The sequence below is a fragment of the Aquarana catesbeiana genome, linkage group LG08, assembly GCF_042186555.1.
Source record: "Aquarana catesbeiana isolate 2022-GZ linkage group LG08, ASM4218655v1, whole genome shotgun sequence".
Taxonomy (NCBI): Eukaryota; Metazoa; Chordata; class Amphibia; order Anura; family Ranidae; genus Aquarana; species Aquarana catesbeiana.
Window position 1 is genome coordinate 30,350,708 of NC_133331.1, and position 17,782 is coordinate 30,368,489.

Sequence of the window (17,782 nt, forward strand, 5' to 3'; positions counted from 1 at the left end):
TGCCAGTCGACTGAGTCAAAGGCCTTGGCCATGTCAAGGGACACTACCGCCCTAGTCCCCGGATTGTCATGATCAATCTGCAAATGAGCGAACAATCTGCGTAGGTTAGTGTCCATAGATTTTTGAGGTATGAAACCAGTCTGGTCTATGTCCACTAGGGTAGTGATAACTTGTGACAGTCTGGTAGCCAATAATTTCGTGAGAATTTTAAGATCTTGATTTAAAAGCGCAATAGGTCTGTACAAAGAACAAGACAACGGGTCTTGGCCTGACTTCGGTAAAAGAATTATTTGTGCCTCTAGCATGGAATTGCTGATAAAGCAGCAATTTCTGGTGTCATCCCTAAAGGAAAAGCAAAGCAAACGACTTTGTGTTCTAACTAGAAAGCAAATAATCCACTCACACACCACACATCAACACAAGCAATAAATAGCTCAGGCATTCACTAATCAGGAGCAGCACTAAACCCTAAAGCTAATCCCATTCCAAGACAGATGAAGAAAAAAATGTACATGCTCAGAGTAAACTAGTTAGGTACATTCTGCAGAAGCTCAATTCAGAAAATGTCCTATAACACTCGACGTTCTATAACGGTTCTCCAAACTTTCAAAAGAAAGGGCCAGTTTACTGTCCTGCAGGCTTTAGGGGGGCCGGACTGTGCTCAGTGGGAGTAAACAATGCACGATTTTTGGTATTAGGGGCAGAAATAGTTGGTGTCGGTGGGAGGAACAGTGTCCCCATTGTTGGTGTCCGTGGAAGGGATAGTGTCCCCATTGTTGGTGTCCGTGGAAGGGATAGTGTCCCCATTGTTGGTGTCCGTGGAAGGGATAGTGTCCCCATTGTTGGTGTCCGTGGAAGGGATAGTGTCCCCATTGTTGGTGTCCGTGGAAGGGATAGTGTCCCCATTGTTGGTGTCCGTGGAAGGGATAGTGTCCCCATTGTTGGTGTCCGTGGAAGGGATAGTGTCCCCATTGTTGGTGTCCGTGGAAGGAATATTTTTTTTTTTTTTTTATGGTTGAACTGGATGGACTTGTGTCTTTTTTCAACCTGACTAACTATGTAACTATGAATAGTGTCCCATTGTTGGTGTCAGTGGAAGGAATAGTGTCCCATTGTTGGTGTCAGTGGAAGGAATAGTGTCCCATTGTTGGTGTCAGTGGAAGGAATAGTGTCCCATTGTTGGTGTCAGTGGAAGGAATAGTGTCCCATTGTTGGTGTCAGTGGAAGGAATAGTGTCCCATTGTTGGTGTCAATGGAAGGAATAGTGTCCCATTGTTGGTGTCAATGGAAGGAATAGTGTCCCATTGTTGGTGTCAATGGAAGGAATAGTGTCCCATTGTTGGTGTCAATGGAAGGAATAGTGTCCCATTGTTGGTGTCCGTGGAAGGAATAGTGTCCCATTGTTGGTGTCCGTGGAAGGAATAGTGTCCCATTGTTGGTGTCCGTGGAAGGAATAGTGTCCCATTGTTGGTGTCAGTGGAAGGAATAGTGTCCCATTGTTGGTGTCCGTGGAAGGAATAGTGTCCCATTGTTGGTGTCCGTGGAAGGAATAGTGTCCCATTGTTGGTGTCCGTGGAAGGAATAGTGTCCCATTGTTGGTGTCCGTGGAAGGAATAGTGTCCCATTGTTGGTGTCCGTGGAAGGAATAGTGTCCCATTGTTGGTGTCCGTGGAAGGAATAGTGTCCCATTGTTGGTGTCCGTGGAAGGAATAGTGTCCCATTGTTGGTGTCCGTGGAAGGAATAGTGTCCCATTGTTGGTGTCAGTGGCAGGAATAATGCCTCAAGGGCCAGATAAAGGCAAGCAAAGGGACACAGTTTGGAGACCACTGCTCTATAAGGACTGCCTGAAAAAAATGTGGGGCTTAAGACATCTATACAAATTCATACGTGGAAAAAAGTTACCTCTTGCATGGTGTGTTAAATATTTTGCTCAGTTCTTTTTAGTGTTTTCTCACCAGACAATACAACCAGTGCTACTTTTGGCATTGCAGCTCTCATACAGTAAAGGGAACCTGCAGTTTACCCACCCTCTCCTCTCCCCTTGTCCGTCTTCTCTATACTGTGAAGAGAATACAAGTCTTTCTATGAATGGACAAAAGGAGAGGGAGATAGATGACAGGATCTTATCACTGTATGAGACCCACAGCTTTTGTCTATTCACAGAACACCTTGTACTCCTTTCACAGAATATAAGATGTTCCTTAAATGGACAAGGGGAGAGGAAAGGGTGTGTAAACAAATGAATGAATTAAACACTAAACAGAACCTTGAGGTAACTTTTTTTCCCCATATGACTTTGTAATGTCTGTGGCTTGAGTTCCACTCTAAAAGTAAAATTGTGGCCAGGCTATGGACCTACAACTATTTACACTGTCTTACCAAGCAGTAAATGAGATTTAAATCAATCCTTCACATATTTCTGTAGCTGAAGGCAGTGTGGAGTAGTTCATTCTCAATTTTATAGCAGTAACAGTTACCTTTTGGTTTTTAGTAGCTCATTCCTCCTCCAACAACAGGGATCTGCCGGGATCCAAAGGTTTCTGAGCTGTCAGTTGAATCTTGTGGAGGAGGGAGCAGGTGGCATGTCTGAGTGTCAGGGCTGGGCTCAGCCCTTCCTTCTCTCAGCTGGCTGCTCAGCTGTTGGCCAATTGCCAGCTCCTATCTCTCCACAGTGACTCACCTGTTGATGATATCCTGCTCATCAGTCCTGCCTACTTAAGCCATCCAGGCCAGATGATCTCTGCCTTCGCCTTGGTCACATCTCTGGCGACGCTCTCCTGTGTTCCTGTTAAAGACTTGCTTGGCTGACATTCCTTCTGGCTCCAGATCCCGCTTGCTGTTCTACTACGCTCATCTGTCTCCCTGACGTTTTGGCTTGTCTGACTATCCGTTCCGGTTCCTGAACTCTGGTTATGTTTTGACTACGTTTTCGTCTGTTTACCTTTTATTATTATTAAACAAGTGAGGTTTAGGCCCCTTTCACACTTATACGACTTGTCCCACGATTGTGTACTGCAAAATCGTATGACAAGTCATTCTCCATGATTTTCAATGACTACCATTCATATTGGCACGACTAAGTCGTGCCGACTTGAAAGTAGTCCCTGCACTACTTTGGTCCAACTTCTATTCGAGTTGTACTCCATAGACCTCAATGTTAAACCCTGAAGTAGCATGCAAATCGTGCCTGAATAATATAGACATGACTTCAGTACGACTTTGTAAGCACAAGCCTGGCTCGCTGATTGGGAAAGGAAAACTTTTTTCCTTTCGCGATGAGCGACAGGCAGTGCTGACAGCTGTCTGGTATGAATCCTGAGGGGGAACACCGCGCCAAGTTTTAAATGAAAAAAACGGCGTTGGTTCCCCCCCAGGGGCATACCAGGCCCTTAGGTCTGGTATGGATCTAAGGGGAACCCCCTACGCCGAAAAATCGGCATGGGGACCCCCCCAAAATCCATACCAGACCCTTATCCGAGCACGCAGCCCAGCCGGTCAGGAATGGGGGTGGGGACGAGCGAGCGCCCCCCCTCCTGGACTGTACCAGGCCGCATGCCCTCAACCCTGCGGGCCCCCCCACCCCAAAGCACCCATGTTGATGAGGACAAGGGCCTCTTCCCGACAACCCTGGCCGTTGGTTGTCAGGGTCTGCGGGCGGGGGGCTTATCGGAATCTGGGAGCTCCCTTTAATAAGGGGGCCCCCAGATCCCGGCCCCCCACTATATTTGAATGAGTATGGGGTACATGGTACCCCTACCCATTCACCTAGGCAAAAAAGCGTCAATAAAAAACACAGTACACAGGTTTTTAAAGTAATTTATTAGGCAGCTCGGGGGTCCTCTGCCGACTTCGGGGGTCCTCTGCCGACTTTGGGGGTCTCTCCGGCGTCTCCTCCCGGTGTCCTGATCTTCTGCCGGCTCCTCCGCTATCTTCTGCAGCTCAATTGCTAGCGGTGGTCCGGACTTCTGCCTTCTGCCTTCTTTTCTTCCAGAGATGTTGACACGACGCTCTCTCCAGCTGGAATGGTCGTTGGTTGTCGGGGTCTGCGGGTGGAGGGCTTATCGGAATCCGGGAGCTCCCTTTAATAAGGGGGCCCCCAGATCCCAGCCCCCCACCCTATTTGAATGAGTATGGGGTACATGGTACCCCTACCCATTCACCTAGGCAAAAAAGTGTCAATAAAAAACACAGTACACAGGTGGTCTTCCGACTTCGGGGGTCTCTCCGGCGTCTTCTCCCGGTGTCCGCATCTTCTGCCGGCTCCACCGCTATCTTCTGCCGCACTTTTGCCAGCGGTGGTCCGGACTTCTGCATCGTCCTCTTCCCTCTTCTCTTCCAGAGATGTTGACACGACGCTCTCTCTCCAGCTGCAATGGTCTCTGAACGCTCCGCAATGGATTTATATAGGCGGAGACCCCGCCCCCTTATGAGGTCACTGTCCCGGGGCATGCTGGGACTGTGCCGTCATAAGGGGGCATGGTCATCACCCGGTGACCACGCCTCCTAAAATGTCACAGTCCCAGCATGCCCAGGGACTGTGACGGCATAAGGGGGCGGGGTCACCGCCTATATAAGTCCGTTGCGGAGCGTTCAGAGACCATTGCAGCTGGAGAGAGAGCGTCGTGTCAACATCTCTGGAAAGTGCGGCAGAAGATAGCGGTGGAGCCGGCAGAAGATGCGGACACCGGGAGAAGACGCCGGAGAGACCCCCGAAGTCGGAAGACCACCTGTGTACTGTGTTTTTTATTGACACTTTTTTGCCTAGGTGAATGGGTAGGGGTACCATGTACCCCATACTCATTCAAATAGGGTGGGGGGCCGGGATCTGGGGGCCCCCTTATTAAAGGGAGCTCCCGGATTCCGATAAGCCCTCCGCCCGCAGACCCCGACAACCAACGGCCATGGTTGTCGGGAAGAGGCCCTTGTCCTCATCAACATGGGGACAAGGTGCTTTGGGGTGTGAGGGGCGCAGGGCGCCCCCCCATGCCCCAAAGCACCCACCCCCCCATGCTGAGGGCATGCGGCCTGGTAAGGTCCAGGGGGGGGGGGCGCGCTTGCTCGTCCCCACCCCCATTCCTGACCGGCCGGGCTGCATGCTCGGATAAGGGTCTGGTATGGATTTTGGGGGGACCCCCACGCCGATTTTTCGGCGTAGGGGGTTCCCCTTACAATCCATACCAGACCTAAGGGCTTGGTATGCCCATGGGGGGGAACCCACGCCAGTTTTTTTATTTAAAACTTGGCGTGGAGTTCCCCCTTATGATTAATACCAACTACTGTACGTTTTAATTTGTTAATGCCAAAAATGTGGCAAAGTCGTACAAAGTAGTACTGCTCCCAAATCGCGGCAAAATCGCAGGACTTTGAAGTCGTATAAGTGTGAAAGGGGCCTTAACTGTACTTCTGTCTCAGTCTGATTCATGGTTTCTGACACTGAGCCACTCTGTATGTGTTTGTGGACACACACAGCTGGTCTTGGGAGCACAAGAAGAAAAAGGAAGAAAAAGAAGAAGAAAAAGAAAAAAGGAGGAGGAGGAGGAGGAGGAGGAGGAGGAGGAGGAGGAGGAGCGGACAGCGCCAGCATGGGACTCCAAAAGAGGAGATAAGGGGTTGCTCTGTGCAATATGAATGCACAGAGCAGGCAACTATAGCCTTTTTTTGATTTAAAAAAAAAAAAAAAACAAAAAAAAAAAAAGTATGCTTTACAAGCAGTCTACCCAACTATCATTTTTTTCACACAATTAAAAATTACAGTCACCAGCAAAATTGTATCTGTAGTGATGAACTTTCTTTCTTACTTCAGCACAGACAAAATTTTGTATGTCCATTTCAAAACGGTATGTAATATGCATGCACATTTTCTGTACTATATTGTCTCCATTTTATCTGGTACTTATGTGTATTTGTGAATATAGGTTTACTATGTAGCACTACCACCAGAGGAGGTCCTGGAATGTTTGGGTCCTCCTGCCCTGCTCCAATGATTATCTGACCTGTACCTCCACCCAACTAACACAGACACCCCTGGAACTGTTGAAAAGGGCTTTACTGAACAGGTAAAAAGCCCTGTAAAGGATGGATGGGCAAGACAGGAAAATGCAACAAAACTGAAACAGCAGTCTTAAGTAACAGTAATCCACAATGTACAATATTGAAACTATCGCAATAACGGACATAGGCATTTGTCAGACACCAGCACAATCAACAAGACATGAATAGACAGCAACCTAAGTCCCAGTCCCTGACTAAGCCGCTGGCCATTGGGGGACAAGTATTCCTCAGTCCCACCAGTGTTAAGGCCCTTCTTTTATTTGAGGAGGATCGCTTACTCTACAAGTGGAAGGACAGGATAAAGCTGGCCATACACTGATTGAAATCCATCACAGACCTTGTCTGTGTGGATGGAGGAATCTGTCAAGATTTTTTTTTTTTTTTTTCAGCCCGCTGGCTTAACCATGTATGGAGATAAACCTTACAATACTCTGACAAACAGCTTTTCTTAAAGCAAAAGACAGCAGAAACTGTACACGGTACCTAGACCTTTCACCACTCTGGTATTTCAGGCCACCTAGATGCAGTCCAGCCCAGCACTGGCCCCTACCATATTCAAGAAAGATAAAGATAGGATCTAGACCACCACGAGAGTGTAATCAGGAGAAAGACTCTGGGCCTACCTCTCAAGCCCGAGCCCCTTGAACACTCCGCAGCTCTCTCTCTTTGAGCAACATGGAACAGTAACACAGCAACTTAGTCCAACAGCACTTGGTCTCCTACAGTAGCTTAGAATAATGGACCAGCATGTGGACTCTGCAGCTCAGCTCAGTCCTTGACAGTAATACAGTGTCTGGTGGGTGCAGCAGTACACAACACTGCAGCAGTAGAACTCTTCTACCAGGCAGTCCAAAGGGCCCCTAGCACATGTTCTGGACTCACAGCTGCAGCATTGCACCAACTAACCTAGCTCTCAGGCCCCATAACTACTCAAATAACCCAAAAAAGTGCAGCGCCACCATTTAAATTAAGTGAAAAAGACAACCAAAGAAAATTCCCAGCTGAACTTGCCTACCAGCCTGCAACCAACCGAATTATCCCGTCTAACAACTCCATGTGTTCCTTGCAGTGAAGGCCAGTTATAGGTGAGGGCAAAGGCCATTTGTTTGTACTGTTGGAGTATTGGTGAGGGGACGCACTGGACACCTTTGCTGCCATAGTGCTATATGCTTGGTGTCCAGTGCCTTTAAGAAGGGGTGGGCTATCTCCAGGCTCACCTGCCCTCTATCCATTATAATGCATGTGCTTCTACTATGGAGGTTCTCAAAAATGTATAGAGTTAGGGTTGCAGATAATATTGGGGTGCAGTGAAGAGGCTCTGCAGCTTACGCATGTATTTGCAAATGTGTGCAGATTAAACGCTTTTTTTTTTTTTTTAATGCATGCTGTTAGACAGGATAATTTGGTTGTCCGCGGGCTGGTCGGTAAGTGAGCTTGGAGTTTTCCTTGGATTTATCCTTGGCTTTTTTTCTAACATATGTAGCCTTCCAATGCTGCTTGCTGTAATGGCCAGTGGCTTCCTTTTTTGTATTTTTTTTAGATCACAAAAACTAGCATGATGACGTCATCTGCATGTAAGCCCCACAACTTTGAAGTGCATCGTCCAATCCCGGACTTTCTAAAGAAGTCCAGGATTGAGTAATACATGTCAAAAGGGGCGGGAGAACGCATGTAAAATTAGGTGTCACAAGCATTACACTTGAAAATTGCAGTTTTTTTTTCTTTTCTCACAATCATTCACAGTTGTATCAATCACTGAGTTTTGTGATTTATTGGGACTCAGATATTGATGCACTGTATTTTATCATAAGTGGATGATGATTACCGTAATTGATACACTGTATATTTGTTGAAGTATTTTTTCACATTATTAATTGGTGGCGCTACACTCTTGGGTTATTTGAGTTGCAGTTTAAGGTAGAGTGAGATCGCTTTCAGGTGCTAGCTGGCAACCTGGTAGTTTTCATTTTTTTATTCTATTTAGTTTCTGAGATTTGTTTACTTAAACTGGATAGTGGTGCGCAGGGGATTCTAGGTTATTCGTTTGTGTTTATACTATGCAAGCTAATGGGAGCTTCACTCCCCTCTCTTTTCTGGGCTCTCCTATAACGCGTTACCCCACAGCTCTGACCTGGTCTATCTACAGGACCGTGGCCAATCAAAACCCATCCCTACACCATTGCTGGGGAAGGCTACTTGGCTTCCATTCAACCCTGCAATGTTCAACAAGCAGGGAAGGGAGCAATGAGCAGTGCCACCATGGAGAGACGCTCAGCTGTGCAGCTTAAAAAGATCTTTCACATGAAAGTCTGGTGATCACGGCTATAGGTTTGTTGATAGACGACACACCATGGTGGCATGTTATTAATAAATACATAAACATGTATGAATTGGTAACTTTCTGTATTACATTTTAAATTATAAAAAAAAAAAAAACTACAAAAATTGGCCTGTGTACATGAACCCCACCATCAGTTTTCAAGGTTATCAACAAATTTTATTAACATTTTTCCTGTTGGCGTGTAATAAAGATAACTGAAAGTTTTACGTTTGTCAGCATTAGACAATAGGCCTGGGAAAGGTGTCAAGTGAATGGACATAAACCTGTTGACTGCCCCTATTTTTGAAACATTGTTACCTTCTGCAGATAAAAAAAAAAAAAAAAAAAAAAAAAAAAAACCCCACAAAAAACAGAAGAGTGCCGCGTATGTGTGTATAATATATATATATATATATATATATATATCCCTGTTTCCCCAAAAATAAGACCTAGCGTGATGTCGGTGATGGCTGCAATATAAGCCCTACCCCCCAAATAAGCCCTACAAGGACTTTAACTAGGGCTTATATTGCAGCCATCACCGACAATCATGCTAGGTCTTATTTTCGGGGAAACAGGAGATATATATATATATATATATTTTTTTTTTTCTTTTTTTTCCCTCAGAGAATAGGTGCAGGAACTTACCCTCTGTCCAACTCTCCACCCCAACCACACCCAAATCCCGCCCCCAGCCACACCTTTAGAGGAGAGAATTACAACTGCGCCTGGTGCCATGTTGAACTTCCAGTGACCAGTATGGCCCCTTTCACACTGGGGCGGTTTGCAGGCGTTATTGCGCTAAAAATACTGCCGGCAAACCGACCCAAAACAGCCGCTACTGTTTGTTCAGTGTGAAAGCCCGAGGGCTTTCACACTGAAGCGGTGCGCTGGCAGGAGAAGAAAAAAAACTCCTGCAAGCCGCATCTTTGGAGCGGTGAAGGAGCGGTGTATTCACCGCTCCTAAACCGCTCCTGCCCATTGAAATCAATGGGGCAGTGCGGCTATACCGCAGCAATACCGCAGCTATAGCCGCGCTATGCGAGCGGTTTTAACCCTTTTCGGCCGCCAGCGGGGGTTAAAACCGCACCGCTAGCGGCCGAATACCGCCGCAAAAACGACGGTAAAGCAGCGCTAAAAGTAGCGCTGTTTTACCGCCGACGCCCCCACCGCCCCAGTGTGAAAGCAGCCTATGAGAGAGTGAGAGGGATAACACCAAATTTAACACACCTGCTCCCCATTCACACCTGAGACCTTGTAACATCACATGACACCGGGGAGGGAAAATGGCTAATTGGACCCAATTTGGACATTTTCACTTAGGGGTGTACTAACAGACATTAATGGCTGTGTTTTGAGTTATTTTGAGGGGACAGCAAATTTACACTGTTCTACAAGCTGTACACTCACTACTTTATATTGTAGCTAAGTGTCATTTCTTCAGTGTTGTCATATGAAAAGATAGAATAAAATATTTACAAAAATGTGAGGGGTGTACTCACTTTTGTGAGATACTGTGTGTGTATATATATATATATATATATATATATATACACACATATACACACACATACATATATATACACACACACACACACACATACATATATATACACACACATATATACACACACACACACACACATATATACACACACTATATATATATATATATATATATATATATATATATATATATATATATATATATATATATATATATATATATATATATATATATATATATATATATTTTTTTTTTTTTTTTTTTTTTTCTCACACATACATATATACACACAGTACAACCTGTAAAAGACTTGACTGGGGCGGAGGTTCACCTTCCAGCAGGACAACGACCCTAAACATACAGCCAGAACTACAATGGAATGGTTTAGATCAACGCATATTCATGTGTTAGAATGGCCCAGTCAAAGTCCAGACCTAAATCCAATTGAGAATCTGTGGCTCTCCAGCCAATCTGACAGAGCTTGAGCTTTTTTGCAAAGAAGAAGGAGCAAAAAATTCACTCTCTAGATATGCAAAGCTGGTAGAGACATCCCCAAAAAGACTTGCAGCTGTAATTGCAGCGAAAGGTGGTTCTAAAAAAAGATTTATATATATATATATATATATATATATATATATATATATATATATATATCTATATATATACATACATACATACATACATACACACACACACACATAAAAAATCTTTAAAATAATAAAATAACGACATGTGATGCTACAACATTCACTGATGGTGAATCAGCCTTGTATCTAACAATAGAAGTTATGTAATGCTATAGAGAGATCGGATGCTCCTGTACCTATTTATAAACAATAATCAGGTGCAGCTCAGGAATAACTCTAACATTAAATCTTGGTGTTCACTGAACACATCTGTAGCTATTTCTATCCTGTGCTGCAGGCTGATGAGAGAGAGAGGAGCAGATGGTCAATGCCGGCTTGAACAACAAGCTGAAATTTGCCTGCCCCCTACTGTGCAATCACCTAAGGTAAAGGCTGCGATTACAACGTACATCAGGGGACACAAAGACAAAGCACCAGAACAAATGTCAACCAGAAGCTTAGGCTATATCAAGTCATAGGACAGCTTAAAAGTATTCCTGTCACCTGTCATCTGAAAAAGAGCCGCTACTGGAGAGCAGGAGCAATATGCTGCAGCTGTATATTATTATTATTATTATTATATATATTAGGACTAGCATCATCTGCAGCACTGTACAAGGTGATAACATATATGCAATTAAGGTACGTAAACTAGTCATGCAACTCAGATTATGGTAGGAAGCCCTCACAAAAGTAGGGACATGCAACAGATTCTTTGTAAATTCACTTCCCAACTGGAGAAACTGCAATCACAGCAAGGCCTCGCTATAAGGCCCCTTTCACAATTGTGCAAGCGGTGAGAGACGGCAGTGGGGAGGACGGTCTATGGGGACAGCTTTACCCCGGATGCCTGAATACTTAGATGTGCCTCTTTTAATCATCAACCATGTGACTTGCTAAATGTTGTAACTTCATTAAATGTAACCATATTGCTACACTTAGAGGCGCCTCTCTTCTCTTTTATACTCTGGAGCTCCTGCTGGATTTTGCTACTAATCCCCTTGTGGAGGCTTCCATTTGTGGATTGACATTTTATGGTTACACAACATATCACATTGCTATAATCTTTTTATATGGACTATAAACTGAAGGATTTATGAAGAAATGGTTGTGGAACGAATCATCTGAGTTTCCATTATTTCTTATGGGGAAATTCGCTTTGATATAAGAGTGCTTTGGCTTACAAGCATGTTTCCGGAACGAATTATGCTCGCAATCCAAGGTTTTACTGTATTCTATGATATGAGTACCGTTCATATCTGTGCGACTTCAAGTCGCAGCGACTTTTAAAGTAGTCCCTGCACTACTTTGGTCCGACTTGAAGTCCATAGACCTCAAGATTACACAGGCATTGCTTCAAGTCGTGTCAAAGTCGCGCGACTTTCAAGTGAAAAAGGGGCCTTAACAAATTTCGCCACCATACAGCTGCATATGTGAAAAGACTCAAAACAGAGTTGCATTTTATATATAAGAAATCTAGGTGGACTACAGAGAGAACATTGTATATACACAGCACAATAAAATGCTCCGCTGACCAAACATACAATTAAAATGTGTTTTAAACAAAAAAAAATCTACATATTACAGCAATACAATCACAACGGCACACCTTCAGTACACACATACCAGAAAGTTGAACTGTATGTGTTGCCCACTAGCAACCTATCTGTTTCTTTCCATCATGTTGTTATGGCAAGTTTTTAAAGTGAAAAGAAGTGGAATAGCTGCAACACAAACAGTTCGGCTTTCATACACTTTCATCCATGAGGGTCTCTGAATGTAGAATAGCAACCTGTGGTCGGCCGGCTGCAGCGGAACTGCAAACTCCAGCATGCTTACCTTCACAGATCTGGTCCAGCCGCAGCCTCTTCACCTTCTGCCGCTCCAACACGTCCATCTTCTTCTGCGGCCAATCTGCTATACCCTGGCATATCTACCCCACGTCACTGCTTGCCAGGCTGCAAGGAAGCAGGGAGTCAAATGATTTATCCTTGAAACAGCACAACAGCTACTTTTATCATGATGCTACCAGATTTATAAATAGCACTGGAAAGAAACGCCAGGAACTATTTCATATACAAGACAGTCAGCAGAACAACATCAAAGGTGTGCCAGTTCATAGCAGAGCCAAGTAGATGGAATACCTACTTCCCAGTGCTGAACACGATGAAGAAGACTGCCCTAGAATGTGAACATTATATAGGAATTCCACTAAACACTAAACTGGCTCAATAACACAACCCCAATATAAAGTGTACCTAAACCCAAAAAACGATCTATATCACAGCTTACAGTCTGTGCTGGCTGCATTCGTTTCTGGCGTTTTTCCTTTATTTTCATCTGGTAATGCTGCAAACACCACACTTCCTGCCCTTTTTGTGTCTATACCTTCCTTTACACGCATATTAGAGCTGCACAATTTTGGCTAAAATGAGCATCACGATTTTTTTGTTTAGAATAGAGATCACGATTCTCGCAGTGTAACATCATCTTTCACATTATACAAAAAAAATTAAGCTAACTTTAATGTTTCTTTTTTTAAATTCATTAAAGCGGGAGAAAAAAAAATATGTGTGTGTATATGTATGTATATATATATATATATATATATATATATATATATATATATATATATATATATATATATATATATATATATATATAGCAGCTACAAATACTGCAGCTGCTGACTTAATAAATGGACACTTACCTGTCCCAGGGTCCACTTCCCGGTTCCCTGCTGTGCATCCTAACTGGTCCCCGCTATCTCCAGGGACCTGTGTGTTTCCCAGGAGACAGCGGGGGGGGGGGGGGGGGGGAAGAGTGCGGGAAGGGGTGTGACTCCCACGGGAGTCTATTCCCGGAAGTGGGTGCAAATACCTGTATTAAACAGGTATCTGCACCCCACTACCCCCTGAAAGGTGACAATTGTGACACCGGAGGGGGGGGGGGAATCAGATGAGCGGAAGTTCCACTTTTGGGTGGAAGTCCACTTTAAGTTAAAGGTGAAGTTTTGGCTTTGCATCACTCAGAATGAATAGGGACAGCAATATCTGGCTGCAAGCGATGCTACAGGTCCGTTATAATTACTCCCCAGACTGGCAGCCTGCCGGGTTGAGCGCTGACATTAAACGTTGCATCCCGAATTGCGTACAGCACTTCTGCATAGAATTCTGTATTCGTGATTTCTATAGAGATAATTTTTAAAGGATTGTTAATGAACGACATATATATATATATATATATATATCTGTTCTATTTTGTCTTTCTTGGGGTCACATGAGAACACCGTACAACACCTTTCAGGGGCTGTTCACAAGGCAAAATGTGCATTGCGTGCAGGTAAACATACATGCGTTGATGTGTGTTCACATGCTGCGTTACTTTTTTTTAGCAATGCACTTTTCTCATTACTCCCTGGTACATACAAAGGATCTAGCCACTCCATCCCCGGAAGATTTTACCCCCTTCCTGACCAGAGCACTTTTTGCGATATGGCACTGCGTCATTTTAACTGAAAATTGCGCGGTCGTTCGACGTTGCACTCATACAAAATTGACGTCCTTTTTTCCCCCACAGATAGAGCTTTCTTTTGGTGGTATTTGATCACCTCTGTGGTTTTTATTTTTTGCGCTATAAACAAATGAAGAGTGACAAGTTTGAAAAAAAAAAAGTTTAGGCTGATATGTATTCTACATATTTTTGGTAAAAAAAATAAATAATATCACATATTATTATTATACGAGATTTATATAGCGCCAACAGTTTACGCAGCGCATATATTGATTGGTTTGCACAAAAGTTATAGCGTCTACAAAATAGGGGATAGATTTATGGCCTTATTATTTATTTTTTACTAGTAATGGCGGCGATCTGCAATTTTTATCGTGACTGTGACATTGCGACGGACACATCAGACACTTTTGACACTATTTTGGGACCACTGGAATTTATACAGCGATTAGTGATATAAAAAAGCACTGATTACTGTATAAATGTCACTGGCAGGGAAGGGGTTAACACTAGGGGTCGATCAAGGGGTTAAATGTGTTACCTAGGGAGTGATTCTAACTGTGGGGGGAGGGGACTCACAAGGGGAGATGACCGATCGTTGTTCCTCTGTACTGAGAACACACCACCGGTTTCCTCTCACCTGACAGGACATGGATCTGTGCATTTACACACACAGATCCACGTCCCAGCTCTGTTACCGGCAATCGCGGGTGCCCGGCGGACATCACGGCCGCTGGGCATGCGCACCGGCTCCCGAGTGACGCAGCGAGCACACGCGCCGCCTAGACGGCCGCGAAGCCCAGGACGTCGTATAACGCCCACCCAGGATGGGAGATCCCTTCTGCGGACGTCATTTGACTATGGACGGGGTATGAAGTGGTTAAAGAGGAAGTAAACCCTGATGGGTTTTACTTTCTTCTTATTTCCCTGCAAAGGTAAAGCATAATGGGCTACCACGCATTGCATAGTAGCCCATTATGTGTCACTTACCTGACACAGGAGCCTGCGATGCCACCGCTGTCCCCACGAGCAGCGAGCTTCCATCTTCACCCATCTTCCTTCCGGGGCCGCGAAATCCGGCTCTGTGACTGGCGTGAATGACGTCACGCACGGGAAAGACCGCTGCGCAAATACAGCGCGACATAAAATATTGCAACAACCACTATTTTATTCTCTAGGGTCTCTGCTAAAAAAAAAAAAAAAAAAATTTCATATCATGTTTGGGTGTTCCAAGTAATTTTCTAGCAGAAAATAATGATTTTTACTTGTAAGCAACAAAATGTCAGAAAAGGTTTGGTCTTTAAATGGTTAAACCTCCCTCATTTACAAGCTGAAGTTTTCCTTTGATGAAAGAACCAAAAGATACTTTGTTTCTACTTATTTGTGTTGTGATAAAACTTGGCAGGCTGCCTGGATTTTTTTTTTCCAGCTGCATTTGTTAGAAAGAATCGTTTTGAAGATCGGGAAGGGAAAGAGATTGCGATTTCTATTCGATTAACCGTGCAGCTCTAACACACATGAACTTTAATGGCATCCCAGTCCGTACGGTTCAATATTGAGTTGGCCCACCCTTTGCAGCTATAGTGCACAAAGCAAGGTCCATAAAGACATGAATGGGTGAGTTTGGGGTGGAGGAACTTGACTGGCTTGCACAGAGTCCTGACCTCCAACCGACAGAACACCTTTGGGGTGAATAAGAGTGGAGACTGCGAGCCAGGCCTTCTTGACACATCAATACCTGACCTCACAAAAGCGCTTCTGGAAGAATGGTCAAATATTCCCATAGACACACTCCTAAACCTTGTGGACAGCCTTCCCAGAAGAGTTGAAGCTGCAAAAGGGTGGGCCAACTCAATATTGAACCCTAGAGACTTAGGCCCCTTTCACAAGGTAAATAGATTGTGCACTTTGCAAAGCGCAGTTGCTCCAGAGTTTACTAAATGAGGTAAGGCTTCACTTTGCAAAGAATACCCAATCACGTGGAGGGGGGGCGCATAGCTGCTTGTACATGATAGGATGATGGAAGTCAGCAGAATTTCTGCTCATTTACTAAGCTCTGGAGCAACTGCAAAGCGCACAGTCTTTTTCCCTTAAAAAAATAAATCAACCTCTATGCGTCCATGCACATTAGGTAATTTAAAAGCATATTTCAAGAGGAGAGTGCATTTTTGAGAGAAGTATTTAGGCAGAAAAAAAAGGCTAAAACGCTCATAAACTCTGCGTTTAGTAGTGTTTGGCATTTTCAAGTGTACATCAAAATATAGTGAAAAATGAGCATAGGGGAATGTTTTTGAAAAAAAAAAAAAAAAAAAAAAAAAAAAAACTTAGAAAAGCAAATGCCCATAAACTCTTCCTAAACTCTTGTGGAATGCGAGCCACTATGGGTATTTTTTCTGCCAGAGGTTTTGCCTGTTTTTTCTGCTCCTAGTGTGCATTGACCCTTACTGGTGATCATAAGAAATACATCAACAGCAGTCACATAGATGTGGAAAAAAGAAATGTAAGGCCCGCACGTGTCCACTACTTCTCAGTAGCATATCATAACTGTCATTAGGGGAGACAGACAAAACATAACACTTCCAGATTCCCAATGATCAAATACTGCTATCCGCATGGACAGCAAATTTGCATTACACAAGATTTCCCAGCCTCAGAAACAGAGACAGAGACAATTAATTTTAGGCCCGGTTCCTTATGATGCTGTGCGGGATTTGCAGTGATTTCTGTGCATTTCCCACACTGCATCAAAATCACACCCCATTCATGCGAACCGCTGCGGGAGTGTATGTTAACGACAGCCCAAAATCGGTTTGCAAAATTCAGTGCAATTTGCATAATGGGATCTAGAGCTCCACGATTCTGGCCAAAACGAGAATCGCGATTTTTTTTTTTTGCTTAGAATAAAGATCACGATTCTCGCGGCATAACATCTTTCACATTATACAAAACAAATTGGGCTAACTTTACGGTTTAGTTTTTTTTTAACTAGTTGTCGCCTCTCGTTCTGTGACGTCATATCACGTTGTCCCATTCAAACAGGGATTCCATGCAATTGGGTGCGCGCATCCCTGCACTGTCAGTGGCAGCGTGTCACTGAGACACACCTCGTCACTGACCGGGGCAAACAGCAATTGGGCATGGCCTGTTTACCACGTGATCAAGTCACGGCTGATCACGGACGGTACTGCCCCATTGCACACGGCGCGTGCATGTCGGCGTGTTCCCAGGAACACTGCTCGTCAACGACAGTGGTAAATAGCCATTGGCAGGTGGCTTTTACCATGTGATCGGCTGTGATCCAATCACAGCTGATCACTAAATGTAAACACAGACCGGTAACTAACTGTTACCGGCTCTTCCCTCCTCACACACCATTTCCAATGTGAGGAGAGAAGAGCCAGGAGCAGAGAGGTACAGATTTGTCTTCTGTAGTGTCTGCACCAAGCACAACACTTGTCACATTGCCCCCCCTCCCCCATTGTCACCTATCACCCAACAGTCACCACAGTCACCCCATAAAGTGCACCTGTCACGTAAGAGACTGCCATCAGTGACCGTTGGTCTGTCGCTCATCACACAGTGACCATGGCCTGTCACCCATCAGTGACCATCACAGACCGTGACCCATCACCCATCAGTCACCATCGCCCATCATCACCCGTCACCCATCAGTCATCATCGCCCGTCACCTGCCACCCGTCACACAACCATCAGCGTCATGTCCAAAAGAGTATTACAACAGTGAGGAAACGTTCCAGATCCTC

At 44.5% G+C, this 17,782-nt stretch overlaps 1 protein-coding gene across 4 annotated transcripts in view; it reads right to left on the reverse strand.

The window, feature by feature from the left end:
• The window catches only part of CTBP2 (C-terminal binding protein 2), a 207,131-nt gene that overhangs the window by 134,936 nt on the left and 54,413 nt on the right, over positions 1-17,782 (reverse strand). For 2 of the 4 annotated variants that reach the window (XM_073595662.1, XM_073595661.1), the window contains exon 2: positions 12,345-12,463. The exons of the other annotated variants lie outside the window; for them this stretch is intronic. In XM_073595662.1, coding sequence (XP_073451763.1) covers positions 12,345-12,402 — 58 coding nt within the window. In that variant the 5' untranslated portion in view covers positions 12,403-12,463. The remainder of the gene's footprint in view (positions 1-12,344; positions 12,464-17,782) is intronic. 4 annotated transcript variants of the gene reach the window in all.